The sequence below is a fragment of the Chroicocephalus ridibundus genome, chromosome 1 (assembly GCF_963924245.1).
Source record: "Chroicocephalus ridibundus chromosome 1, bChrRid1.1, whole genome shotgun sequence".
Taxonomy (NCBI): Eukaryota; Metazoa; Chordata; class Aves; order Charadriiformes; family Laridae; genus Chroicocephalus; species Chroicocephalus ridibundus.
Genome location: NC_086284.1, coordinates 146,590,091 through 146,617,871, shown reverse-complemented (window position 1 = coordinate 146,617,871; position 27,781 = coordinate 146,590,091). Strand labels below are relative to the sequence as shown.

At 40.7% G+C, this 27,781-nt stretch overlaps 2 protein-coding genes across 16 annotated transcripts in view; one reads left to right on the top strand and one right to left on the bottom strand.

Moving 5' to 3' along the window:
- Positions 1–1,101, top strand: part of IRAG2 (inositol 1,4,5-triphosphate receptor associated 2) — a 38,971-nt gene extending 37,870 nt beyond the window's left edge. For 2 of the 4 annotated variants that reach the window (XM_063357381.1, XM_063357372.1), the window contains exon 21: positions 483–1,101. In XM_063357381.1, coding sequence (XP_063213451.1) covers positions 483–726 — 244 coding nt within the window. In that variant the 3' untranslated portion in view covers positions 727–1,101. The remainder of the gene's footprint in view (positions 1–482) is intronic. The other 2 variants (XM_063357352.1, XM_063357362.1) reach the window with 1 other exon arrangement.
- Positions 1,089–27,781, bottom strand: DNAI7 (dynein axonemal intermediate chain 7). Of its 12 annotated transcripts, XM_063357404.1 has the most exons (17): positions 27,722–27,772; positions 26,529–26,549; positions 23,044–23,125; positions 19,664–19,755; positions 18,329–18,430; positions 15,533–15,670; positions 13,469–13,615; positions 12,208–12,311; positions 12,045–12,087; positions 9,645–9,797; positions 8,410–8,512; positions 5,922–6,088; positions 4,926–5,070; positions 3,905–4,119; positions 2,624–2,791; positions 2,276–2,389; positions 1,089–1,433 (listed from the first exon to the last, which is right to left on the bottom strand). In XM_063357404.1, the coding sequence occupies exons 1-17, from the start codon at positions 27,722–27,724 to the stop codon at positions 1,158–1,160; spliced, it is 2,073 nt and encodes a 690-aa protein (XP_063213474.1). In that variant the 5' UTR covers positions 27,725–27,772; the 3' UTR covers positions 1,089–1,157. The 12 variants fall into 12 exon arrangements, with proteins under 12 accessions (XP_063213474.1, XP_063213465.1, XP_063213495.1 ...); XM_063357395.1 differs by lacking the exon at positions 12,045–12,087 and having other exon boundaries at positions 9,645–9,924; positions 27,722–27,781; XM_063357425.1 differs by lacking the exons at positions 12,045–12,087; positions 27,722–27,772 and adding an exon at positions 27,109–27,159 and having other exon boundaries at positions 9,645–9,924.

The following is a 27,781-nucleotide window of genomic DNA, read 5'->3' as shown; positions in this document are numbered from 1 at the left end:
GTCCTATGCTAAGCCTCTGCTGTGAGCGTTCCTGATCAAGGGGGAGATGAGACAATTATGCTAGTGTGTAAAACTGAGAAGACAGCAAGAACAAATATATTTTTTTCTATTGTTTGATAAAGCACGGAGGTATCCAATGATATGCAAGGTCTAGGATTTGGATAGTCAGTGAGGGTAAGACTTCTCCCAAACCTCAAGAAGGCACCAAAGCCCTAGAAAACAATAAAGTACTTATAAGCCAATACTCTCAGAGTTTTCTACAAGCAAGACTTCTTGATGATCTGCAAGGCAGCATTTTAAACCCAGAACATAAGCTACCACTGTACATAGCTCCCAATACAGTAACAACCTTGTCAATTTTGATGGTTAAGGATCTGTATGTTTGTTTGTGGGGTCTGGTTTGCGTTAGGGGTTTTTTGGGGTGGGAAGAGGGCTTCCAAGTTTTGAAGAAAAACTGAACCACTCTTGACTCTTCTGTGCAGGTGGAATTTAATGTCATCATGGGCATCCCATTTCAAGGCCTCCTTTTCCAATGCGAACAAAACTCTCTGGGTTTCTGTTTCCATTCTGGTACTGCTTGCTGCTCTTACAAGCTTCCTCACAGGGCTGTCTCTTCAAAGACCAGCATACGCAGCACATGTTGGAACTGGGGACTCCTGGAATTCACTACAGCAACTGTTCTGGCCATATATAGAACTTCGACACAATGGACCACCCCCAGTATAACAAAGGTTCTGACTTTTGTAGTTATACTTCCAAGTTCTGGATGACAGTCTGAGAAGTTGAGATAGTACACTTAAGGTTATATATTGGGGTGTGTTTTGGGAGATGGTGTTTTTTTTCTTTAAAGCATGACTTGAAATTGCAAAATTTATTTTTTTCCCTTCCCCATTATTCTGACAAAAGTCATCTTTACAAGTACCCAAAAGTATCTTGGTTCCATTTATGTTTACAATAAAACAGGTGGTAAGTTTGAACATACCTAACAATAAATGACTACGTGGTCTAGCCACAAGAGAATAAAGAACTTATTTTGCTGTAACAAAAATGGAATGTTTGCATTTTAGTCACTGGAGCTGTTCCCAGAATTCAAGACTTGAAATGTAACTTTATTGATAGCTTTTGATAATAAAGCTTTAAAGGAAAGCTTGCAGTACTTAAGAGTATGTTAAAACTCTCGTAGCAAGGAGCAGCTGATACACAACATCAATAAACAGGAAGCTTGCTGCTTCCACTTTATCAATTGCTTCTTTGCTGGCAAAGTCTTTAAGCATATGGTAGAGTGTGGAGTGAAATTCAGTATCTTCTTCTAGCTCTTCTGAAAAAGCTTCACTGGTCTCAGTGATCTTGAGCTTTTGTGCTTTCTGACCATTAAACATGTAAAGAGACCAGTCTTTGTCTTCAACAGAATCTGCTTTAATATGCTCACTTACCTGTTGCAGGAAAAAAAGGTGCTGTTAAGATGAAGCCCATGACACTGACAGACTACAAACTATAGTATGAAATCCTACATGTAATAGAAAAACAAGGTACTGTATCAAGACCAAAATCCTCCATCTTGTTTGCCCCTGTGAAAGGCAAGTTTTGGCTGCTCCATCTTTCTTGCCACTCCTGAGCCCTGTGTAGGGAGTAGCTAGGTGCAACAGGCATTATTTGTCTTAGTTATTGCTCCTGGGACTAAATATTGGGCTAAATATTTTTGTATGTCATGTGCATTTAACTCAAGAGAGGGGGAGAGAGAAAGATTTCAACAGTATGGTATGTTCTGTGCCTACAACCCCAACTGCATCTACATGTGTTTTTAGCTTACAGGTAGAAACAGATCAATGTTTAAGTTGCCTTTTTTATCCCCCTTAAGTTTACACTAGGAAACAAATGAAAACCCATATGGACAAAAAGAAATGTCCAGGTATTATTAATAAAACTTGCAGATCAGACTGCTGTTCAGCTATAATGGTTGCTGCTTGTGCAAATTGCCATCCAGATACACCGTCCTAGCCTTGGCTAAAGCCCTCAATAGCCAACCTATCAGTTATAGATCCTGGCCCATTACCAACCGTCCTTGTTACTGAGACATGTGACCCATTAGAAATCTCACAAATGCATGAGCCGTGAAGCAGGCTCTGAAATAGTCAACCCTAAATGTTAAAACTGCTGCGCTTGAAGACACTGTTTGAGGTTAATGTAACTTGAGGAAGTCAATTGTTTCTATCTCTCCAACTGCCCTAGAGTTCTGTGCCGTTTTTCTCTAGAAGTTTAGTCTAAATCCACAAACCTTGAACACTACTTTCTCTTGACCTGCTTCTAGATTCCACTTGCTCCAGGCAAAAGCAAAAGCAGATGCAACCAGTGCCATCTGTTGATATGCCCTGACTTCTGCTAGGGGAGCCTGTAATGCAAAAATACAAGTTAGGAAACATATATACCATTTTGTCTAATTTCCTGTGTTATACAAATGTAAGAAAAAGCTTGCTTTAACCAGAATTCACTGGCTAAGCTGGCCAGAACGCTTGTATACTTGCCACCCGATTCTGCACAACAGCTCTTTATACAAGAAAAATGTTACCTATGTGAAAAATAAGTTGAAAAAACTACACGGAAAACCAACCGCTCCTGCACGCACCTTCTTATTCACAGAGACATACTTGTAAGAATACTCTCCTGGGAAAATATTCACACCAGCCTTTTTCAAAACTGCTCTTAGGTCGAGTGGACTTGTCCATTTTCCTGTCACATGGGAAAGCACATGCTTCTCTTCCACCACTACTGAAGACAACATACACTGGTGACCCTGTTGTACAAATCAGGGAAAGCAGGTCACTGGTCATGAAAGCTATTTTCTGCTTCAGGCATCAACACTTAAGAGTATCTTTGCTTTTCTGGATACTGCACACATTGTCTACTACTCTGGGCTGTAAACTTTCATCCACATACCCTGAAGAAAGCCACTTTTCTATAGGAAAAGTTTCCAAAAGACTGTAGCAAAAGTTTCCAAAATTTTCTGTAGGAAAAAAAATTTCCAAAAAGACGCTGGTCTATGGGCCCATACTTGAGCTTATACTGACTCACGTCTGTTACTGAAGCGATTTATATAGCAATGAGCATGCGGATAGTCCTGCATAACTTGAACCTTTACAAGGAAGAAGTAGCATTAGTAGTACGTTGCTTGAAATGCTTTTATTTCTCTTGGTATAGTTGGGAGGAGAGGAACAATTTTTAAGTCTTTAGCTGGTGAAACAGTTGAATTCAGCAAGGTAGTATCAGTATCAAAGCATTTGCTGGAACTTTGCAGAACGATCATACAAATGCTTTCTTCTAAGCAGTTCACGGAAAAGAACAGAAATTAAATGACTAGTTCTTTTCCTTACAGTGCTTGGAAAAGAAGAGATCTTCCCTGTCGTGGTTTAGCCTCAGATGGCAACAAAAAACCACGTGCCGCTCGCACGTGCCTTCCTAATACAGGAAGGATCGTAAGAAAAGGCAAGACTCTTGGGTTGGGACAAAGGCAGTTTAACAGAACAGCAAAGGGAACAGGCAAACAACAACAATAACAACACGGATAGGGGAATATACAAACGCGATTACGGAACCGCCGCTCCCTCCCCGCCGCTCCGCTCGCCGACCGGCCGGACCCGGGACGCCCCAGCCCGCTTTTAAGCAGCAACTTCCTGCCCCCTCCCCCGGCAGCTCAGGGTGGGCGTGGCTCACATGGCATGGAATACCAGGGAAAATTAACCCTATCCCCACCAGAACCAGGACATTCCCTCACTTTAAACCAGAGCACGAGATTCAAATTGCTCTCGTGGAAGCATCCCCCCAAGTTCTTAATAAAGGGCACTGCAGTAATTCGAGATTTTTTAAAAAAAATCTGCAAATGTTTTATAAAAAAAATTATGTACAGTACCTTAATTTGTATCTGAACTGTTGCAAAGACTGTAGTAACTCTGAGTAGTGCTTCATCCACACCAGTAGGTCGCAATTCCCATCCCCGATATAGCATGTTGCAATGAGCATCCTGGAGAAGTGCTATTGTGTAAAAGGCATCCGTCTCAAAGGTGATACTCTTTTCTTGGGTTTTATACCTTACGTTGCTGATGCCATCAGTTCTCCACTGTTGGCCTTTACCAAAGGGATGCAAAAATACAAAGATGCCTATGTAAAGCTTCTGTTTGTGATGGGTGCTGGGGAAGAATTAGTTAGTAAAGACATCCTGGGCTAACTAATATTCAGAGTTAAGATAAAATATGAGGCACGGAATATAAAGAATTCATTTAAGGCAAAAAACTCCCCTCATTTTAATTGTCTTTAAGTACAAGACTGGGCTAATTTGGCAGGAAAGCTTCTCCTTTATTTCAAAAGAAATACAAATACTAATGTAACTGTCATTTCTTACTTGCTATACAGCAGTCCGTAAGCTCATTTTCAACAATAACTTCAAGCATAAAACCATTTTAATAGGTTCTACTCTAGCAGAGGCACTTCATACTTTTCTAATAAGTAGAATATCACGTTTGAGTTTTAATATTTAATTATTTTCATATTTTAGCTTAATACTAATATGTGTAGTTAGGAGCTAATTTGGCTCAAGGTGGACTTTACATGGCTTCACTCTAGTAAAACTTGATTTGTGGTGTACAGTTATACCACTGCCTGTAAATGGTGTGTATTTTTTTTTCATTTTTATTAATAAGCTACAGTAAAAAAAGCCTCAACAAGCAGCTCATTACTAGATCTATGATGCAGAAGCAAAACACAACAAAAAACCCCAAACAATTAAACCCCAAATCAATTAACATTGCAGTACCTAAATTATTTCTGGGCTCTGAACTGGCTCTTATCTTTACAGCCAAATTCAGGAAATACTCAAACTCAGCTATAAATCCCATTATTTAAACTTAAAATAAATTTATGTCCTAAACTGGTACCTGCAGGATCCCATCGGGCTATCACAGGATCCTCAAAATACATCACATGATCAGAAAGCCGAAGGGTTATGTGTATGGGTGGATGTGCGGTCTCTTCAGCCTCTTCTGGGGGATATGGGTATGCCTCCAATCCCACATCGAGTAACTTTGGCAAGATGGGAAAAGGACAGATAACATTTTATTAGAAAATGCAGTAACCTACTTTTTTCTTTTCTTTTTTTTTTTTTTGGTCCACTTAATCACCTGTGGAGTTTCCTAACACACCATTTAAAATGTATTAGTTTTAATGGTTTGCTAATATTGCACGTTGAGCTACAGTCTCCAAAAAAAACCCCACGAGCACCTGAGAGGCAAACCCAGATATAATTCCACTTTGTCCAAACAGCGTCAAAGGGAATGAAAGAGGTCACATGCAATCAGTGATGCAGCTCTGTGTGCTTGGCCGGGAACGAAGATCCCGTGCCTCTCCATCTGCCCACAGTCCTGCTTTCTTAGTTTGCATGGGAATTTCTTTTATTGAAGTTTTTCAGCTTCACTAGAAACCGTGATGTAGATCAATGCTGCATCAGACTCCACGAGTGGGAAAACTAGAAAAGGTTGGCTATAGTCCTCAACTACCTTACAGAGGAACTGAATTGGCCATAATTTTGTTACCATCCTTCTCTAAGTGTACCTTTCACATATGCAAAACTAAGAACTTCTGTCTTTGATTTTACTTTGGTCGAGAGAATTTTCCAGCAGAGCCATCTGTGCTAGCAATGCTGATGAGCACCGACTGAGCACACAACTCTGCAGGTGCAGGCTGATCTGTTCCCCACAACTGCTCCAAAAATTGGCCTAGTGTAATTGAAAAATTATTTGAAAACTTGGTCCTTTAGTTTGCTGCTCAAGCACTCACATACACTGCTTATGTACGGTGGTGACGCACCTCAGACCAACTCTCCAAAGATGACAGGGAAGAGGACCGCACGGCGTGTAATCTCTTTCCTCACTTACCTCCACCATGTTCCAGTCCTTGATTTGTTTGACCTGAGGTGGAAGCTGCAGTGCATCGATATGGTACACACCACCCACCGGCACAAACTGTTGCAAATCAACAACGTTGTCATCGGTTATCGCCTCTTCTTTTTCATTTGTCTTTTCCTGCATCAGTGGATCCTGCACTAAAAAAGAAAGACAATAACCAAACAAAGTGAGTCAACCTGGTGCTTAAACAAAGCCACTGAATTTTCCCACTTTTACCATTTGTCCCTTTTGCACAAAAAGCCCATGCGCTTGAAGTGCTTTACACTCGGCAGCATTTCAGCACCATCTACTGGTGCGCCCCAAATCTTTTAACAGTTCCTTGAAAAGTGGGGAAGGAGAGACAGCTGGACAATGAAAAGCACTTCTTGTTATGGTACTGAGCTTTTTAACAGATTAATCTCTGCTCTAACGTTGTAGTCAAGTCAAAAAGATTTATATAGGAATAAGGTTTTACCGACAAAACGATTTACATCACTAATCACAGAAGAATTTCACAACTATACACTACGGCAGATTCTGGACAGGTTTAATAAGATTGTATTGTTATGAACAAAATAAGGCAAATAAAAAGACATAAGGCACCCACAGGTCATGTGCTGAAGGCGAAAGGCAGCTGATATTTATGAAGAGCAAGAGGGATTTAACAGGAAACAAAATTTTCAGATAACGATAATTCATGTTTTTTCTACGTATAATTAGGTATACATTACCTATATCTATCAATTGAAGTTTTAATTAATTGGAAAATGTTATTAGAAGGCATCAATGCCATGGAGAAAAATGCCTAGAAATATTTTCTTTAAAAAAACCAAACAATCCCACATAAAACATTGCACTGGATGATACAGAAGGAGGATGGAAGTTACTGTTGACAGGGATCAAGAAAAAGTGTTTAATACTGTAAAAACAGCTACCGCAAATTGTATGACATTTCCTTTTAGAGAGTGAGATAACCTCAAAAAAATGACAAATATCTGTATAAGTTGTATTCAAGCTTTTTAAAAAACAAGTGAAAATGGTGTTTATTTTATAATGTCAGATTTAGTTGTATTACGCAGAGATTTTATTCTACTGCACTCACACAACAACAGAACATCCTTTTGCAGTTATTCTGAGCAAAAAATGTACATTTTACTACCAGCCACAACGGTAGCTTGCACTTTAACTTGCTTTTTAAAATAAGAATAAAAAAAATATTCAAGTGGCTTCTAAGCAAAACTATTCATTCTCCCAAGATAAACTACCTTCTTAACACTGGAGTTAACTTAACAATGAAGTTAAATCCCGAGAGGAACCGGCTGTAATTCTCAGTGGTTTCCCTGGTGTTCCATTCCTGGTTTTTTCCTCTCTTCTACCTGGATGCCGGTTTTCACTGCATTTGTGGTAACCGAGTATCCTTTCAAACTCTGTTCTGAAAAGTGGTTGAATGAGTTTGCGAATCATTAGCATGCCAGCAAAAGCATAATTTCATAAGCCTTCTCTCCTTATTAAAGCAGATAAACAAGCTTGAAGATACTCAGGTATAAGTAGTACGCTTCTGCGCATGCACGTTTCACCTAATGCTATGGTAGGGATTTTCAAAGCCTTACTGAAATAAAATAGCAAAATGCTCCAAACGAAGCCCAAGTTCTTTAAAGTCTCTGGAAAAATCACCTTGCTTGGGTGGTCTCTAGGGTCTAGTCTGACAACCGGTTGCTTGGCCTGTGCTCAGCAGAAAGTGTTGTTTGGTTGGTTAGGTTTGTTTGGGTTTTTGTTTGTGTGTTTGTTTGGGTTTTTTTTACAAGGAGGAAAAAGGCTGTACAGTTCAGCTAAACTATACTGAACAGTTTGCAACTGTTTCATTTAAGACAGCACTACAAGAAAACTGACTCTTATTAAACCAAAGGACACCACAACACTGAAGAAATTTGTAACTTAACTTATGTGGGACAGATAAACAGATTTAGTTCCTAGAATTAGGCCCTCTTTTAGCGAACTATAGCAGCATGTATCTTGGTTTAAGCACACATTTAAGTAACAGTAACACCTATACTACCTGAGTGCCTTCCATTATATGCATTTAAATAATTTTTTTCTGAGGAAGTCAATCTCACCAGACAGCCTGGCAGATTCATAAAGATTGTCTGTCTCACCCATAAACATATATAAATGTATGCTTAATAATACACAAACATACATAAACATAATCAATATGGCCATGAACATAAACAAAAATAATAAATAAATTAATTCAAATAAGTGTGGGGACAAAATCCATCTTCCTGTCTGTCCTATTTTCTCCCTGCATTTAACAATCATTAATAGAAATGTCAACAATCCCCAAGTGTTATCAAAACATCAATATATTTACGAACTTTGTTCCATTCACATAGAAATCTATATCACAATGTTTCCATATATAAAATGAAATACTTAGAATAAGCAATTTTGCAGTACTGCACGTAACCTAACCAAATACCTTGTGACGGTACATCCAAGATTTCTGATTTCTTCTCAGTTTTCTCCTCTGCTTCATTTATACCAGCTATGCTACTGCTGTTTTCTTTGAATGAGCTAGCACTCTATATAAAAACCAAAAGACATTTTTTCATTAGGCAGAGACCGACACAGTAAAGAGGAGGGTATCACCTCCTTCAAGGAGCCCCAAGAAGACTACAGTCCCGCTCCTCCAGCAACATTTGCACCGATCTTGCTACAGGGTCAAGGTTTTAGGAGAAATCATTTCTACCTAGCTAGTAAAAATAGCGTTGATTACTCTCCAACTTTGTTACCAGATAGATAAATAGAGATAAACATAAAATAATTACTTCAGTTCCACGGCAAATTCCATCTCAAGCTTCCCAAGTACCATATACACACTTAACCTTTTTAGCAGTGTGCGCACTCCAAAATTTCTTTCTGCTGACGTAACAGCTAGGAGAGTGACACAAAGAAAACTCAAGCCAACGCTGAATCCAAAGCCACACCGAAACTCTGCCGGAACCCCCGCTTGCAGTCTTAGCCTCTGCCTTGCCCCTGATATTTATTCCCTTTCTCACACTGCTTTCTATTTTCAAAACATTACCCTAGATTGCCAGCCAAATTTCCAACCCCCAAAGCCAACACAATCCATTGAGAAGTGCTGATGAAGGGAACCCAGCAAACAAAAACAACAGTGGGAAAGCCCTCTGGTGGCAAAAGCTTCAGCCTACAGACACCAAGCAAACAAGTAACTGCACAACCAAGACCTGCTGAACTGAATCCTGTTCTGCACGCTGCTAGCTGTCCTCATATAGCAACCCATGTTGGGGTCCTGCGGTGATCTTATGGGGCTGTCAGTTTCTCAGAAGCAGAAAATATGTCACAGATTTATGGAAATATCTTACAATGGCACCTAACATTCCTCACGGATTGATCCCACCCTTAACAGCGACCCAAACGCCAACTCATGCACGCCAACCGCACAGCAGCTACCACACCCTGTCCAAACATCCCTTTCTACCTCCTGTACAACAACCTTTGGTCATTCATCTTTCCACTCTCTTGAGAAGGTCTACAGCACTGTATTAAGACAAGTTGCCTTTTTTTAATAAAATGTTTAAGAACCTGGCTCTCTCAAGCACAGGACACATTAAGAAGCTGTTAGACTGTGACTGGGCTTCGAGTAACAATAGCAAGGTAGAATATCCTTTGGTGAGATTTTTTTTTACCTACTTTTCTCTCATCAGAACATATTTCTTCTTCAGCGGGCATGCTGGGCTCTTCTCTGTCTGTCTTTTTCTCTTCTTCTGGTTCTTCTACATTATCTTTTGAACACTGAGTTAACTCTTCGCTATCTAAGACTTCCAATTTCGGCACACTCTGACACTGCAGCCAAAGTGGAGATACATGATCATACTGAGTATGCAATATGCGAACAGCAACATTGCTCACAGCCAGCGACTTCGGAAGATCAAATCCATGCTCCACATCACAAAACACATGATTTTTGAACCTGTAAATAACAGTCAAACGGATAACATTCCCTAGTAAAATTGGCAGCACTTACTTTTATATTTCTTTGTAAGTATTCAAATTGATGTTCTACGCTAAAAGTCACCTAAATTCTCTTTTGACGCATGGCACAGTCTAAGAAAGAGAGTGGGATGTCACGGTACGCTTCCTGTCTTGTACTGACAGTTGTCTGTAAGCCCCTCCAGAAAAACTGTAACTGCATCAAGGAGATGAGGAGCTGCAAAAATAAAGCTCCTGATAGGATGACAATGAGGCAAAATCAGACAGCAGCTCTTCTACACAGTATATTTCTGGTAAATTTAATTTAATTTAAATTATTTAAATTTAATTCCTAACTAGCTTAATGGGCAAATCCTACATAGGTGAAGTCACCAGCTGTCTACATTATATCCGTCTTAGCATCTTCCACATAAAACCCAAAGAGATACAGAAATGTAAAGGTAATTTTGATAACCAACAGAATTACACAGCCACCAAGCCTTGTGACAGTGGAGGAAACGGGCTAAGAGCAGCAGAGGAGGCCAACTTGCACCAAATCATAGAATGGTTTAGGTTGGAATGGGCCTTAAAGATCATATAGTTACAACCTCCTTGCCATGGGCAGGGACACCTCCCACTAGACCAGGTTGCTCAAAGCCCCATCCAGCCTGGCCTTGAACACTTCCAGGGATGGGGCATCCACAACTTCCCTGGGCAACCTGTTCCAGTGCCTCACCACCCTCATAGTGAAAAGTTTCTTCCTGATACCTAATCTAAATCTACCCTCTTCCAGTTTGAAGCCCTCGTCATATCACTACATGCCCTTGTAAAAAGTCCCTCTCCAGCTTTCTTGTAGGCCCCCTTTAGGAACTGGAAGGCCTCTATAAGCTCTCCCCAGACCCTTCACTTCTCCAGGCTGAACAACTCCACTCTCGCAGTCTGTCTTTATAGGAGAGGTGCTCCAGCCCTCTCATCATCTTCGTGGTCCTTCTCTGGACCCTCTCCAACAGGTTCATGTCCTTATGTTGGGGGACCCAGAGCTGGACAGAGTACTCCAGGTGGGGCCTCACGACAGCAGAGTAGAGGGGGAGAATCACCTTCCTCGACCTGCTGGCCACGCTTCTTTTGCTGCAGCTCAGGATGCGGTTGGCTTTCTGTGCTGCAAGCCACACTGATGGCTCACGTTGAGCTTCTCACCAACCAACACCCCCAAGTCCTCCTCAGGGCTGCTCTCAATCCATCCTGCATCCAGCCTGTATTTATGCTTGGGATTGCCGCAACCCAGGTGCAGGACCTCGCACTTGGCCTGGTTGAACTTCATGAAGTTGGCGTGGCACCTCTCAAGCCAATCAAGTATCTAACTTGTGAACTTGGGTTCTTTAATCAGATACAAAAGTTTTTTGCTCATTGCAATTCCTGCCCAAACAAAGCCAGGACAATTCAAAAAATGCTTATTTCCAGGTAAGATCAGCTGTTCACAAGTTCTAAAAACCTTCTAGCAAAGGAACGTTTATTTTTTAATTCTTGTTTGAAAATTTTAAGTGCATCTCTAAGCTAAGCTGACCAAAAGGCTTTAACACTAACTAAAATGGGCTCTTCCTGCAGGTCAGTCTGACATTGCTCAGCACCCAGCCTTCTAGTTGCCCTAGAAAAGCTTACAGCAACAGGTCCTGAGTCAATGCAAAGTCCTTTTACCAATTTATTCCTCATATTTGCGGAGTGGGAGTAGGAAGTCCGCTCCAAAATCTTGTTTTGAAAAATGTATCAGTTAAAGGGCAATCTAATAAGAAAAAATATCTTGGATTCAGAACGCACTATGGAGGATATTTGCATCCCAGGCCCTAGAATCTTCCATCTGACAGAGAACTGAGCACAAAGCATCATTCACCATTTTGCAAACAACTGTAACAGCTTAGAAACTATTTAATGCATGAGCAGGAAACATTACTTCAGAGGAATTTAAATTCTCTTGCATGAGTTTTATTGTTTTCCTTTAAAAATTGTTCTGGCAGCAACGAGGTTCTACTTTATAATTTTAAGAAAGAAATTATAGATATGTATAAGCATACACATATATAAAACACTCCTGTTTCTTTAATAAAAGGCTGATGTAACCAGTACCTTCCTTAGCAACAGGTTGGTATGAAATCCATCGGTTGGGAGTCTGTAGAAGAAATGTTATTCAACATGAAAAAGATTATGAGAAAGTGGTTCTTGGTGTTTACTCGCCTTGGGTAGACAAGGCCAGGCCTCATTTCAAATTAAGAATTTCAGTTTGCTGTACCTTACTTTCTTCTTCAGATTGGCCCAAATACAGAAAGTAACATTTTTATCCTTTATGACTGCCTGCATGTTTCCAGTTTCAGAATCTTCATACATATTAGCTGTCTACAAAGAAAAAAGCCACATGTTTTCTTCTTATTTATATCACTTCGATTTACTTACATTTACACTTGAATAAATAGAAAAAGACACATAGGAATGAAAATACACCAGACCAAGCTCAGGTATGTTGTACTTATGTACTAAAACATGACAGTTATAAACTCAAATCTCTTTGTTAAAATTTGAACTACATTCTTTTTCTTCCTCTGACTTCATCAATTCTGTCAGTCAAATACTGCCAAATACGGGATCTTACATTATCCCCTTCAATGGTACTGCCTATCTCCCTTAATCATGTGCCCCCGAAAAGGCTTCTCAGGACAACTTAAAAAAAAAAGAAAAAAAAAAAAAAGGAGGACTTACTGAGCTATAAAGCACTCCTATCCTACAGACACTACACAGATTATGTTATAATTTTGTCAATATAAAACTTGTGAAATGATAATTGCATTAGGAGTTTAATCCTAAACTCTAGTATTTAACATTTCTTAATGGGTTTTGACTGTGAACAAACATACAATTGCTTTACTATTTCCTTTACTCTTTTTTTGTTTCTTCTAGCAATAGTCTTTTGCTAAACATACTTACATATATGATTAATACATTTAAAATAGCAAGCAAGATCACTACCTATACATGCAATCCAGGGAACAGATTCCCGAGCACCTTTTCATTTTCTTGTTTAAATACTCTTTATTTTTCCCAAGATCTTAGTTTAAAAAATGTTCTAGTCATATCAACTTGTATTAAAAAACATGTACAAGCTAACCTTATGACCGGCTTTTTACAGCTGCCATTTTTTTGTACAGTCAACTAGCTTTAATTTAAATCACTGAGACACAATACGAAACTAATTTCACACAGCACCCCTTGTTTTCAACATCTCCAGCTGTCACAAAATTTCACAATGATTTAATCTTAGAGGTCTTAATGATGGGAATTTCCACTGTAAAGCTAAGGTTTCTAGGGGTTTTGAAGAATTACGAGTCTAGTATCTGCTATGCATGTGATTTGGAAACTCAAATGCTAAATTTGGAAACTCACATACTAATCTGTGACAGTTTAAGAACAAACAAAACCAACCCTCACAAGAAGACACTTGTAGCTAACCTTATGTGCACTGCATGAATTACAGCTTCAAAGTCGTAAATCTTACTTACTTTAAGCAGGTGCTCTGTAGCTCCATTGTACTTCTGATGAAGCAGATTCTGCAATTCCAGAATAGATTCCTGGTACTGGACTGTTTCTTTTTCTGTTATCTCGTTTGGTGGTGTGTCCAATAAAAGAAACTGCAACTTCTCAATTAACTAGAAGACATTACATGTGGGAAAAGTATCTCTGTTTTGACACCATCCTTAATATACTGTGTGTTATGTCATTAAAAAAAGGAAGCAAACTTCCTTCCTTTGTACCTAAGCATATTTTGGTTGCAGAAATATTTTTTTTTTCTTATAGCTCTAGAAATTTTGTTAAGCCAGCAGTATCAGATAGACAGTCCACCATGCAAAACGCTGGGAATTCCAGGGTCAAGGCTGCCTGCCTTCATTCCTCCAGTCCAATTCCTTCATTCCTTGACCCGTAGGCTGTGAAATCTTAGCTTATGAAACAGATCATTTAGTGAATCATTTTGGTCATATGAAGAAACCTTTTGGTCATAAATTAGTTTTAATGAAAAACTTGCAGCTTTATTTTGGAACCATATTTTCTATAGTAATAATCTCAAAAATAAAAAAAAATAGGAAGACATACAGCAATTACATTCTAATTCTTAGAACAACCCTTGTCGTGAAGTTTGGAACTCTGTCATAACATTGCTGTTTGCTGCTACGTGCTAATATCTTAATACCTAAATGCTTGTATAGAACTAAAAAATTCCTAGCTGGCCAAAGCGACGTGCAGCACTGAGATGAAAGGGGGATCAGATTATTTCTTATGCCTCCCTTCCAGACTCTTCTTCCTCTTAGCCTGCGGAATCGCAGTGCTGCTGCTCATTAAAGGTGTGGGAAAGCAGCAGCAGAATTGTAACTACTACTGTCTTCTTTATATTGCCCTTTTAACATGGTCTACCTCAACAGTGAGGTGGTCCCTGTCAACTCTGAACTGCTGATCTCCATGATCTCACAGAGATCATGAGAGTGTTTAATAGTTTCCTCTAAAACCATGTAAAACGGGAAAGAAACGCACAAGTGTTTTAGACCAAGAGAAGACAGGCAATATTTTTGACATCACCTTGCATTTCCAGTAGAGGTGAAAAAAAAAGCCTATCTTCTAGTATCAGGTAATACTCTATTGAGCATACCGTGCAAGGCAGCACACGTTTACAGGACCTGAAGTACCTGTAACTGCTTCGGTGTTGGATGGGAAACATACAGTGGGGGTAGAAAAGGTGTTTGTGGGAAAGACGTGGCAGCAGGGAGAACAGTGGAGAGAAGGAACAGAAGTGGGCAACTGCATCTTTTTGCTTGGGTTGCAGCATAGAAGAGAAAGGGAGGAGGTATCTGTTGAAATTCTTGGAAGGGACCAGCATGTTCCCCACCGGCTCAGAAAAAGGCAGTATGCCCAAGGTGAAAATTGCAGCACCCCGCAAGCATTGCAAGCCAGGAAATCTAACACTTGGAACCAAACTAGCCCAATAAAAGTTGTATTACACATGCGACTTTCACCCCCAATGGTGGAGACCCCATTTAACTTTCTGAAAAAACACTATAAAGTTAGCATAAATGAAAATAAAGCCCTACCTTTACAGAGCAGCCACAAATTGCTTAAAATTTGCCTCCCGACCCATCAGTGGTTGGTGGCTTCCAGTTTGGGAACTCCTGCTCTTCCATGCCACCTTACTGGTTTAAGTGTTACACAATAAGGCTGCTGCCCACCGAAGCATCTATACGTGACATGAACTTATATGTTCCAGCTCAAGACTGGTTAAAGTGTACACAGCAGGGAAGACGGATGTTGGAATACTAGAGGTCAGTGTAGAAACATCACACACAAATCCCTTAAGTGCACTGCATATTTAAAGTCAATAGTCATCTCCGTCAGAGTTAACAATAAATGTGTAATTAAAAAATGTAAAAACTGAATAAAAACTTCCAGGCTTTGAATGTTATAGCCAATTTCATCCATTTGGCGGAAGAAAAAAAAAAAAAAGGAAGGGGGAGGGGGATGTGGCTGTTAAGGATATGTTCTGGTAAGCTTAAACTGAAAAATACCATCTTAGCACTTACATTTAGCACCTGTTCTCCCTTCTCCATCACAAGTTGAATGTCCTCATTTCGATCTTCACGCCATAAGCTCATGAAAGTATTTATTTCCTGCAGTACAGTTGGGTCAGGACTTCCATCACAACTGAGGTAACGCTCCCACTACAGAAAATGTTCAAAGGAAAGCAGATCTGGGCATGTGGTGCAAATGGCTATCATTATTACATGAAAAAGGAGGATGCTGAAAGACAAATATATTACAGTGATACATTCACACCTGCATCTAAACAGGACTGTAACACCACCTGGCTTATCATTATGCCAGAAAAAAATGGTTTACTTTGATATTAATGTGTTAAGATACTTCTGCCCACCTAACGTTTGCTGTTTACACTTACTTCTGTTCTGCTAGGTAGAGCTTGCACGTCTACAAAAGCAATGTAGTTCTGTATTCAATACTGAATTCAGTACCTGCCTCAAATGAGGAGCTGAAAGAATAAACGACCGAGAACATAAATGAGGAACCGGTGCAGGTGGAAGAGGCAGATGGTTCTCAAACCAGATACTGCCAACAAAACTGAAAATTCCTACGCTAGCAATAAAGCTGCTTAAGAGCCTTCTACTCGAACATGTTTATTCCTCCTTTCTCTGCCTCTGAAGGAGATTTCCTCCTCCTTACCAGCACCGATTCAGCTTTACAGAAACCTTTGGTGGGAAAGTGAAACCCTAGACTTTTACTTTTTTTTAATAATTTTATTTTCAAATCAATTATTGGTCATTCTTATAGGTCAGGGAAGAAAAAAATAATCAGTGACAGGCTAAACCCACTATTGGCTCGTGGTATCAATTTATCACCTATAATGCAATGTTTTTCATCCATACAGTAAGATATTAAGGAAACATTGCCTCCCTGTTTACTGTGAAGATTAATAACACAATGTTACTGAAGATTGCCTTACAATGTAAAATGGATCTTTTAGAGTAAAAGCACTTGTATAATTGCATTCCCAACCACTTCCATAACCATTTCCACTGACTTCAAAAAAAGTAATAATAAGTAAGTACTGAGTGCACTGGAAATTCCTGTATAAAAGACTGATCAGTCTTTAGTAATTAAAACATCTGATTTATTTTTTCACAACTTTGCACTTAAAAGAGAGCTTCGGTTTCACCATCAGGAAAACACATCCTTAAAAATAACAGCGCTTGTTATTTGATAAAAAGGAGAAATGTCATGATAATTTGTAAATGTATCTATTAATCTGAATTAAAATTGTTCTGAAATGGATGTGGAAACTCAGCATTTGGTATTATGTATTTCTTTTGCCCTGAGTATTCTTAACAAACATTTATTATCTTAATAAATAAAAACCACCCAAAGTTGTCAAGACGTAAGTGTGAAGTTATTGTGCTGCACCCTTGTGGCAATGAAGGCCAGGGAAGGGCACAGCGGGCTACAACAGGCAGCGCGTAAGCAGCAAGCCCAAGACCGTTCCCTCTGCAGGGCTCCTGAGGCCACATCTGCAGTGCTGCACCCAGCTTTGGGTTCCTCAGTACAAGAGAAAGAATGGTAAATGGGAGAGTCCAGAGGAGGGACATTAAGATGGTTCGGGTACTGGAGGAAACGACACAGGAGGAAAGGACAAGCTTTGTTAGTCTGGAGAGGACTAACAAAGCTAAAGGAGGAGCTAATTGCAATCTACGAGTACCTAAGGAGGGGTTATAGAGAAGACAGAGGCAAACTTTTCTCCGAGGCGCGCAGGGACGATGTCTCCTGGCAAAGAGGCAAAGATCCTAAGCTGTAACAAGGGAAATGCCAATTGCATGTAAAGGAAAATTGTTACAATGAGAGTGGTAAAGCTGCCAACTTGGCTGCCCAGAGCTACTGTGGTATTCCCACCCTTAGAAATTTTCAAAACCCAACTGAGCACCTTCATCTAACTTCAGAGTTTGCCCCGCTTTGTGCAGGAGGTTGAAGTATAAGAGTTTCAGAAGTCCCTTCTAACATGATTTATCCTATGATTCTAAATTCGTTCCACAGAGGCTTTATAAAGGATTAAGTAATAAACAACACAAAGAGAAAATCCTTCTGTCTACAAGTCTATTTAACCTTACTTGGAACCAAACCGACCAAACATCGTTCAGACGGTTACCAAATGACGTTTGACAGATTTACAAGAATGAAATGTTCTACTAATGTATTTTCATACCTTATTATTTAAAATTTAACTTTACAGGCATCTAGTACTATTGGGTGATAATTCAACCTCCACGTATGTCACCCTAAACTGCAGACATTAACTCCTGGCTGCATTTTCACATATTTCAAGCCCTGATATCTGACCTAGATTTTCACTGTGTCCTTCGAAGTTTTGACCAACCACTCTCTGAATGATAACCCGTGATATCCAGGAACCACTGGAACAAATGTTGTCAACTGTCTCAAATGCTACCAAAATATTTTTAAGCCCTGGTAGAGATTTTTTTGGGGATTGTTTAAAAGTAGAATGAATTAAACAAATAGAAAAGGAAGGACAAATACCAGAATATCTGAAACTACAGTTCCTCTTGATCACTGGGGTAAGCTGTGGGGCCCTAATACTTCATCAGCCAGACAGGCTCCTCTTTGGCCAAGTGTACACAAAAGTATAGAAGACGGAGGAAAGTGAGGATGGCCAGCTACTACCTTGAGATGGAACTTGAAATGCAGTCATAGCACGCACCTAAATTCAAGAAATGGAAGCATTCCTGGGTCCTGCAATGGTGACATAGCATGAAGTCTCTCTACGACACCAGGCAGATTTTGGAAAGAAAGCTTACCTTTGCATTTGCTCTATAATCCGTTTTCCACTGCTGTGCAGACAAAAACTTCTGTTCCAGTGAATGAAGTTCTGCTAGTTCAGACTCCCTTCGTTCTTGATCCTGTTAATATATATATCTCTCTCAAACAGAGGAGTTTAATATTTGATTTACTTCTGACTATTATTTTATATCAAAGAAAATAATTTGAGATATTTGAATGAGTTATCATTTAAACAAATCCAAACACTGGTAACTTGCTTTTTTATGAAACATTTAATTGAGAAGACTGCAGCAGTTCTCAATATGTTATTGTCATCACATTAGTTACTGAGACATATGATAAACATAACGTGTCATATGATTGTTAACCTCTCACTTGAACAGTTTCCATATCATCATCCTGGAACTACCTCTAATGAGAGCTGCTAAAAAATGTAACCATATGTTGGAAAAACGTGTGCAAGATTATTTTTTTTCCTTATAATTTATCTTATTTTAAATTCCTCTTCTCCCTAGGGGAAAAAAATATTCCATGAAGGACAAAAGGCACAGGCAAGAGTGACTTTTTCTGAAAAAAGACAATTAAAAAAAATGTTTGCAGTAAATCTCCTTTTTTTTTTGAAAAAAAAAAAAAAATTAGATATTAACAATCAGTTTTTGCTCTGAATTCCAGTCTTCTCAGAAAATAATCATACGTATTCAAATACACACACACACATATATATATACAGACACATGCACACACACAAATCAATGCATATCCCCTAACGTGTAACCAAATGTAGAATTCATACCAAAATTTTCTTGCCAAAACTGTACCAAATGTAATTATGGGTAACACAAAAAACACATCCAATTGAAAGTATAGTGGAGATGGAAGAAAAAAAAAAAAAGCAGTATTCATTCGAACTAGAGTATCACATATGCCCAAAGTTAATGTATTTAAACCACAGCATCTTTATGTATCAAAACCAGGGAAGACTATCCCGTCGCAGGGAATTTTTCTGAATCAAAGCCAAATATTGGCTTAATGAAAGAATACTACAGAAAAAAAACCAGCACCATTTCTCTCGACTTTACATGCATTGTGTTTTAGTCAACTACTAATCCAGCTCACTACTTTCTCAACTTGCAGGATCTTATACAAGAGTACCTTTCATCGGCTTGGCTAGATTTTTGATTACTAATTTTAACCCAGTGATGCTAGAAAATTTTCTGTACATTGCTCCCAACACTAAGAACATAAGGAAATTCTATTCCATTCTCACACTAAATTAATAATGTTTTACAGACCTTGTCACCAGTTTAAAAATAGGATTAGAATTTTTCAGTAACAATTGAGCATGAACTAACTTTCGCCTCAAGGTTTTCCATCTGCTCTTGTTCAATTCTCTCCTTTTCAAGTCTTGCTGCTTCTTCTTGTTGAGCTTGCAATTGAGCTTCCTCTGAAGATTGGGAAATATATCAAGAGCATAAATATATTTTGCTGAATAAAACCAGACAAATTATTTTGTTATTCGCTGTAATGACAAAACCATAATAATGAGCAGCATAGTTATATCTTGTATCGCTCAGAAATCTTCCCAATGCGCCAAATTAATTTGAATCATAGTACTAAAACAGACTATCTATGGTACTACCTCTATCAGCCTGTGACAATACAAGTGGAGACAAGGATCACCAAGCCCTCTTCTTCCCTTCAGAAACAGCAGCAGGAGTGCCTTCTCCCTTTATCTACAGCTTGAACAGGCCCAGGTTCTTAATCCAATGTCTATGGCGAAACTGCCTGAGTGGTTCAGCCCCAAATTACTCTTCTCCTTTCCTACAACCTCCAGTGGCTACCACAGTCTTATAGCTATTTGTTCATTGAAATCCTCTCCAGGATCAGTTACTCCTGATTACAGTTTTACCTTTTCTTTGCTGCCATAGGGATTAGAAAATTAGAGAGGATGTGCAAACTAAAATTCATCTCAACCTCTAAGCCTTCATCTAAAGCTATGCATCAATCCAGATGTTCCCAAACAGCCTGAATGTCACCACCTACATGTAAATCACTGCAAGTGTATCTGTGTTGCACAGAGGCAAGAGCAACAGCAGTTCCCAAATCTGCCTGTACTCGCCGGAGCTGCTACTCCCACCCACAAAGGTTATTAGTGATTAGTAGGCACTTACTATTACTAGCAGTCATAGCATGGCCAAACCCCCACCAGTATGGATTAATGGCAGAAAGAGAAGCAGAGGAGATGGATCTGAGGTTCAGACAGGGTTGTTGGGTTATGATACTAAACTGCAGAAGCCGACACGTTCAGATGGGGAGGACAGGTCAAGTCATGCAACTGGGATTTCATTTTAAGGGATACAGTGATATACTATAGAACGACCTTGAAGAAGTGGGTGGAGAATCACTCACTCAGTAGAGACAGAGAAAGCACAAGCAAACTACACTTTAACCTATCGTAGTTTGTAGTTACTTTTTCCTGCTACCCCATCAGAACACCCACAGAAGCCAACAGAAGTATTCCGTTGGCCTTCTCTGGAAAAAAGTCCTTTTCAGAGAATTCTCTTGACTACTGATAACTAGGCTTGAGAGAAGAGTGAAAAAAAAAAAAAAGAAATGCAATGTTTTGTGGTTTTCTAACTTGCTGAGAATATTTCAAAAGGTAATGGTAAAAGGGAAAAAAATAAAGATCTAATTCTTCCAACCATCCTCCTTCCCAAGTTCCTAATGGCAGTAGAATCATAGAATCATAGAATCATAGAATTGTTGAGGTTGGAAGGGACCTTTAAGATCATCGAGTCCAACCTTTAGCCTACCCTGACAAGAGCCACTTCTAAACCATGTCCCTAAGTGCCCCATCTACCCTTTTTTTAAACACCTCCAGGGATGGTGAATCCACCACCTCCCTGGGCAGCCTATTCCAATGTTTAATAACCCTTTCAGTGAAAAAATGCCTCCTAATATCTAATCTAAACCTCCCCCGACGTAACTTGAACCCGTTTCCCCTTGTCCTATCACTTGTCACCAGGGAGAAGAGGTCAGCCCCCATCTCTCTACAACCTCCTTTCAGGTAGTTGTAGAGGGTGATAAGGTCTCCCCTCAGCCTCCTCTTCTCCAGGCTAAACAACCCCAGCTCCCTCAGTCGTTTTTCATAAGGTTTGTCCTCCAGACCCCTCACCAGCTTTGTAGCCCTTCTCTGGACACGCTCCAACACCTCAATGTCCCTCTTGTAGCGAGGGGCCCAAAACTGAATGCAGTACTCGAGGTGGGGCCTCATCAGTGCCGAGTACAGGGGGATGATCACTTCCCTAGTCCGGCTCACCACACTATTCCTGATACAGGCTAGGATGCTGTTGACCTTCTTGGCCACCTGGGCACACTGCTGGCTCATATTCAGCCGGCTGTCAACCAACACTCCCAAGTCCTTTTCTGTCGAGCTGCTTTCAAGCCACTCTGCCCCAATCCTGTAGCGCTGCATGGGGTTGTTGTGTCCCAAGTGCAGGACCCGGCATTTGGCCTTGTTGAACCTCATACCATTGGTCTCAGCCCATCGGTCCAGCCTGTCCAGATCCCTCTGCAGAGCCAACCTACCCTCAAGCAGATCAACACGCCCGCCCAGCTTAGTGTCATCTGCGAACTTACTGAGGGTGCATTCGATCCCTTCATCCAGATCATTGATAAAGATATTAAAGAGAACCGGCCCCAGCACCGAACCCTGGGGGACACCACTTGTGACCGGACACCAACTGGATTTAACTCCATTTACCACCACTCTCTGGGCACGGCCATCCAGCCAGTTTTTTACCCAGCGAAGAGTACACCTGTCCAGGCCATGAGCAGCCAGTTTCTCCAGGAGAATGCTGTGGGAAACAGTGTCAAAAGCTTTGCAAAAATCCAAGTAGATAACATCCACAGCTTTTCCCTCATCCACTAAGTGGGTCACCTTATCATAGAAGGATATTAGGTTTGATAGGCATGACCTGCCCTTCACAAACCCATGCTGACTGGGCCTGATCACCCTGTTCTCCTGCATGTGCCGTGTAATGGCACTGAGGAGGATCTGTTCCATGACCTTCCCAGGCACCGAGGTCAGACTGACTGGCCTGTAGTTCCCTGGATCCTCCTTCCGGCCCTTCTTGTGGATGGGTGTCACATTTGCTAACCTCCAGTCAGCTGGGACCTCCCCGGTTGTCCAGGACTGCTCATAAATGATACCAAGTGGCCTGGCGAGAACCTCCGCCAGCTCTTTCAATACCCTTGGGTGGATCCCATCCGGCCCCATAGATTTGTGCACCTCCAGGTGCTGAAGCAGGTCCCTCACCATTTCCCTTTGGATTAGAGGGGCTTCATTCTGCTCCCCATCCCTGTCTTCTAGTTCAGGGGTCTGGGTGCTCAGGGAACAACTGGTCCTACTGCTGAAGACTGAGGCAAAGACTTCATTAAGTACCTCAGCCTTTTCCTCATCCTTGGTCACTAGAAATACCTAGAGAAATACCTAGAGAAATACCTAGTAGAAATACCTAGAGAAAAGAGTATGGCTCTAACAGGAAAGTGAGAGGCAAGAGGCGGTAACAGGTAACACAGAATTCGGCCCACACAAGAACAGAGGGAGAAATCATCTGTGTTTGTGAAATAGATATTGATGCACATAGAGTTTATTAAATTACTTTCTGTCCACTTACTTAAAATAAATGGTTTGTGCCATCACATTCCCTACAAATGAAGTGCACAGTACCTTCCTCTTTCAGCCTCCTTTCTTCTTCTTCTTTCTGTAATCTCAGTTGTTCAGCTTTGCTAACTTTCTTTTTGCCACTGGACTTAATGTTTGCAATAAATTAAAAGAAAACAAACGTCAATATTACTTTAATACATTTTGGGATGTATTCACCCTCTGTAACTTTGCCCTTCTAATCTGATCCCTGAATTAAGATTTTAGACTCTCTTATACAGTCAATGGCAATCCATATCCTGGACTCAATTTTCTTCTAATTTTCACGCTGCAATATATGCTCTTACAATTAATATATTATTTTATGCTAGACACTCCTGAACACGGCCACACTAGAGGAATATTAAAATCTCTTGGTTTAATGGGGAAATTGAATAGCATCTACATTTGCTAAGGAAGCGGATATTACAGTTTCAAATGTTTTGCAAAATAGTCGGAAATGCATTTTGGGATATAGGCAAGTTTGGCATTTAGAAGCACCTAATTCACAAGACAACTAACACAGAGTTCTCTTTACTGTCACAAAATCCTAACTGCAGCTCAAGACAGTTTACTGTTCAACCTCTAGGTTAATCCTAGAATAACTATATTTTAAATTTGGGTTTCTCAGAAATTATCTTCCTTATTAATTCTTTGCAGTCTGGGTATACATTTGAAAAAATAAAAAAAAGGCGAGGTAAGTAACATGCAAAATCTACCGGCATGTAACAGATTAACCAAAACAGAACACTTATTTTTGTCCTGTAATTCATAGCACTTATTGATTCCTCACTGATGATACACATACAAATTTGATAATTGGATTTGTGCACATGAGGCCACGTTGTCTTCAAGAGACACAAACAGCTAGGATGTGGAAAGCATAATTCTCTATGGATCTGAAGATTTGCATTTGGCCCCTCGCTTTTTTCCTCAAGAGCAAAAAGGAAGATTTTTGGATGGGGTTTTATTTTTTACTATCATTTTGTTTTGTTTTTGTGTTGACACAGTCTTGGGATGTTTAATCAAGCATGTAGGATCAGCATTGTCACCAGAAAACAGCACTTAAAGACACACAAGAGGAAAACACTGATTTCCTGCTAATGCAGTAGCTAAAGCAGCCTAAGGCTGCAATCTTCACCAAGCACATGGTTACTAATGACTAAATTATCTTTATTCAGTTTTACTCAGTGTATACACAGGTAACACTGCCATTGTATTGCACACATAATAAACTTGCAGTCAATGTGCCTTGACTCCATCTGGGCTCGATGGAACGATACCAGGGAGGAGTGCTGTTCCTGAAGGCAGATGCTGCAAAGACGAGGCCTGAATACAAAAGATTTAAAAAAAAAAAAAAAAAAAAAAAGGAGGGGGTGGGCTGGGGGTAGAAATGGCCAGGAAGGAAGTAAATCAAAACAAGTTTGCGGAGCTTGTGGAAACAAGGAGGCTGATTTAATACTGAACTGCAAAATGAATTCACAGCCAATGTTATTTGCTCATAAGTGGGACAGATAAGGCTATTTTATTTTTATTTATACATGAGAAAATAAACCATGGTATTCTGCACAGGCTCCAGCACGCGGAGAAAACAAAGAGTGACAGCAGTCTAAACTAAGGCTGAAAGCAAAGGTATGGATGCCAAAATACAAAATGTGAAGGAAAACAAATGACTTGCATTTGGTGGTGCTGTGTACTGGCTGAACAATGGTATTCTGCCACTGACACACACAAACGGAAGAGTTAAATTAAATCAAATGTTTACTTGTTTAAACCACAGAAAATATGGAATGTAAATGGGTTCAGAGGGCGAGGCAATGTGAAAAGAGGAGGAGACACATCCTCTATCGAAGCATCTAACCTGGATGTTGTATATCAGAGGGCTGAATCCCAAGTCCCCATGCCATCACTGGTGGGAGATGAGTGCTTACAAGGATTCAGTCAGGTAAGGTAAAATGACTAAAACAGCATGAGTTTCATCCACAGTGTCAGCAAGAGAATACAATCGGACGGTATCACAATGTAAATAAGCACTAAGGATCAAAGGCATCTGCTAGGAATCCAATCCTCCTCTTCCGCAGAGAAATGGGTACCGAATGGCACCAAACCAGCACAGTAGCACAGTGCCCATCTTGCAGAGGTGTAAATGAGGCAGTAAAGAAAGAGGTCCAACAAAGCTGACAACAAAAGAGGACTTAAATCCAGACAGTTGCAAACGAACACGATGGTATTATGAAGACTTCCTACCCACCTCACCCGAGTATTTGTAATAATTTGGTAACTACTGTTACAAGTAATCCAATTGACAGGGAACTTAGAAATAATCAAGGAGAACCTTTGTCATTCATCACACGAAAAGAGTGTTACAAATGCTGTTATTTCACATTTTGATTCTGACTAGTATATTTTCAGCTGTGAATAACTACTTGGAAAGCTATTCACTTTACACTGCTTTGCATGGCAATAAATATATACATAAATGTAACTTTGAATACAAAGGTTATCATGAAGCTTGAACAAAAGCAATGGTGAAAATTTACACACACCGGTTATCATGAATCTTGTCACATTTGTTACCAAAGCATTTATTTGCAAAATTCTCCTAGAAGAGAGTCAATAAAAACCACAATTCTACCCATTAAGATTTCAGGGAAGAATCAGTTCCTTCCAGTTAAAAAAAAAAAAATATATATATATATAAAACCTTTGGATTACTTTTCTTCCAGTGAAAATGGAAAAATCTGTTTGTTTCAATTACTTTTAATCACTTTTTAGTCCACTTCTTTTCACATTCTTATGACTTAACATAGTACAGACAAAACTGAGATGCACAGTTCTCCAATCAATACTGTGTTCTTTTTTTTTTTTTTTTTGGGGGGGGGAAGCGTAGTTAATTTCATTATCACTGAATTAAGAATAATCCACAGGCACGAATCTCTGCAATCTAGGTTCCCGTGGACTTCTGTCTGTTGTCCGCCCCTACCCATCATGTTCCGTGTCGGGCCTGCGGCTCAAAGCCAGGACACTGGCTCTCTGCCCGGACACCGGCTGCCCAGCACAACACACAGCGACTACGCTGACCGCCTTCTCTCTAGTAGTTCCGCAGGAACACGGCTCTGCCTCCTTGCAAAAGGCACACAGGCTTAGTGTCCTGCAGACGCCTGTTCCTCTCTCAAATTTGACTGAGCCTGACCAACCAGCTTAGAAGAAATACAAGTTAAAAAACCCCACCTCTTTTAAAAAAAACCCCACCTCTTTCTTTCAAAAAGCACATTTGCACACGATTATGGTATCACAGCACCTTTATTACGACAGAACCTCTTAAAAATAATGTTTTGTAGACATTAAGTCCAGAAGTAACTTGATGCTTACTTTAATTTCAGTATGAAGCGCTTCTTAATTTTACTCATTTAAATTCCGAAATAACGGAATTGTGCTGGCACACTGTCTAAATGAACACCACAAGGGCCAAAATGCTGTATGCGAATTAGAGCGTATTTCTGCCTACCTACCTTTTTTTTCTTTTTTGGACCCTAGAAGATCGGGGGAGGGGGGGGAAGAAAAAAACAAAAAAGGAAAGTCAGCATCAGAGAACAGGGTATTGAGTATAAAAGAATAATTAGAAAATACAACTATTCTGTAAAATTAGATGAGATTAACTATTGAAAAGTTATAGTGACAATAATTTCAATATTGCAGAAAAGTAGCCGCTAACACTTGCCTCCAGACCATCATAATTTACCAGGCTGGCTTACACATACGGTTATAGAAGTACATCTACTTACTCCCGGTGCGAAAAAAAATAACGTACAACAAATATATAACTTATTCCGAGGTACAATTTAGTCACAAAATGTTTTCCGCACCGATGTACTGATACTGCGTGCTGCTGCTGCTAATAACGCTAAGTTGCACCGCGCGATGATCCGTCGGAACACGGAAACGCCACCGGCGCCTCTTCTCACCCGCGGGGAAACTGCCCGCGAAGTGAAAAAATGTAACCAGGGGCCTTCTCCAGGGGACTGCAGGGCACAAGAGGTTTTAGAAAGCCAAACGTCTAACAGTGAACCCCTTATTTGATTTACCGATTACCTTTTCGGTGCGACGTCCAAATATTGCCACGCGAATTTACCTAACTTCGGTGTGAATGGGCACCCGGCCGAGAGTACTCCCTGGGGGCGGGGAAGGGGGAGGAAGGAGGAGGCAGGCTGTGCCAGGGGACGCAGAGAAGTTCGTCGCGGCACAGCGGCTGCGACGGCAAAGCTTGAGCTCCCTCCCAGCTGGGTTTCTCGCCAAGCAGCCACCGGAACAAACCGCGGCGCAAGAACCGAGCACGGGGGGGTTGCAGCAAAGCTACCCTGCCCTTCGGGTGATTTTTCAGAGCCTTCAGTCTTTTTTATTTTTTTTACAATCTTTTTTTACTTCAGTAGCCCCCGTGGAATACTTCAGCCCAACCCTTACCCGCTTGACCACCTAGCCAGCCTCCCGAGACGCCCGTCACCGTTGCTTTCCCTCAAAGCCCTGCGGCCACACGGCCCAGCAAGCCGCGCTCTCACCGCCGGCAGCTCGGTCACCCGGGCCGGGCAGCGGCAGCCACGACCCACCGCGGTGCGGGGGGTCCCCGGAACGGGCCGCCGTCACGGGGAGACGCCCCGTACCCCCACCCGGGTAAGGCCTCCCGCCCCCGCCGCCGGCCCGCTCTCACCATGGCGCCGCCGCCGCGTTGCCTAGGCGACCAGCCCACCTGCTCCCCACCGCCAATGGC

What these genes read in the sequence shown, in the direction of transcription:
- DNAI7 (XM_063357395.1), bottom strand. An exon ending in AATCTGAAGAAGAAAGTAAG is followed by an intron (nt 9,925 to 12,207) that starts GTACAGCAAACT and finishes TGTTATTTACAG; the next exon opens with GTTCAAAAATCATGTGTTTT. An exon ending in CTTGGATGTACCGTCACAAG is followed by an intron (nt 6,089 to 8,409) that starts GTATTTGGTTAG and finishes TTTCTTTTTTAG; the next exon opens with TGCAGGATCCACTGATGCAG.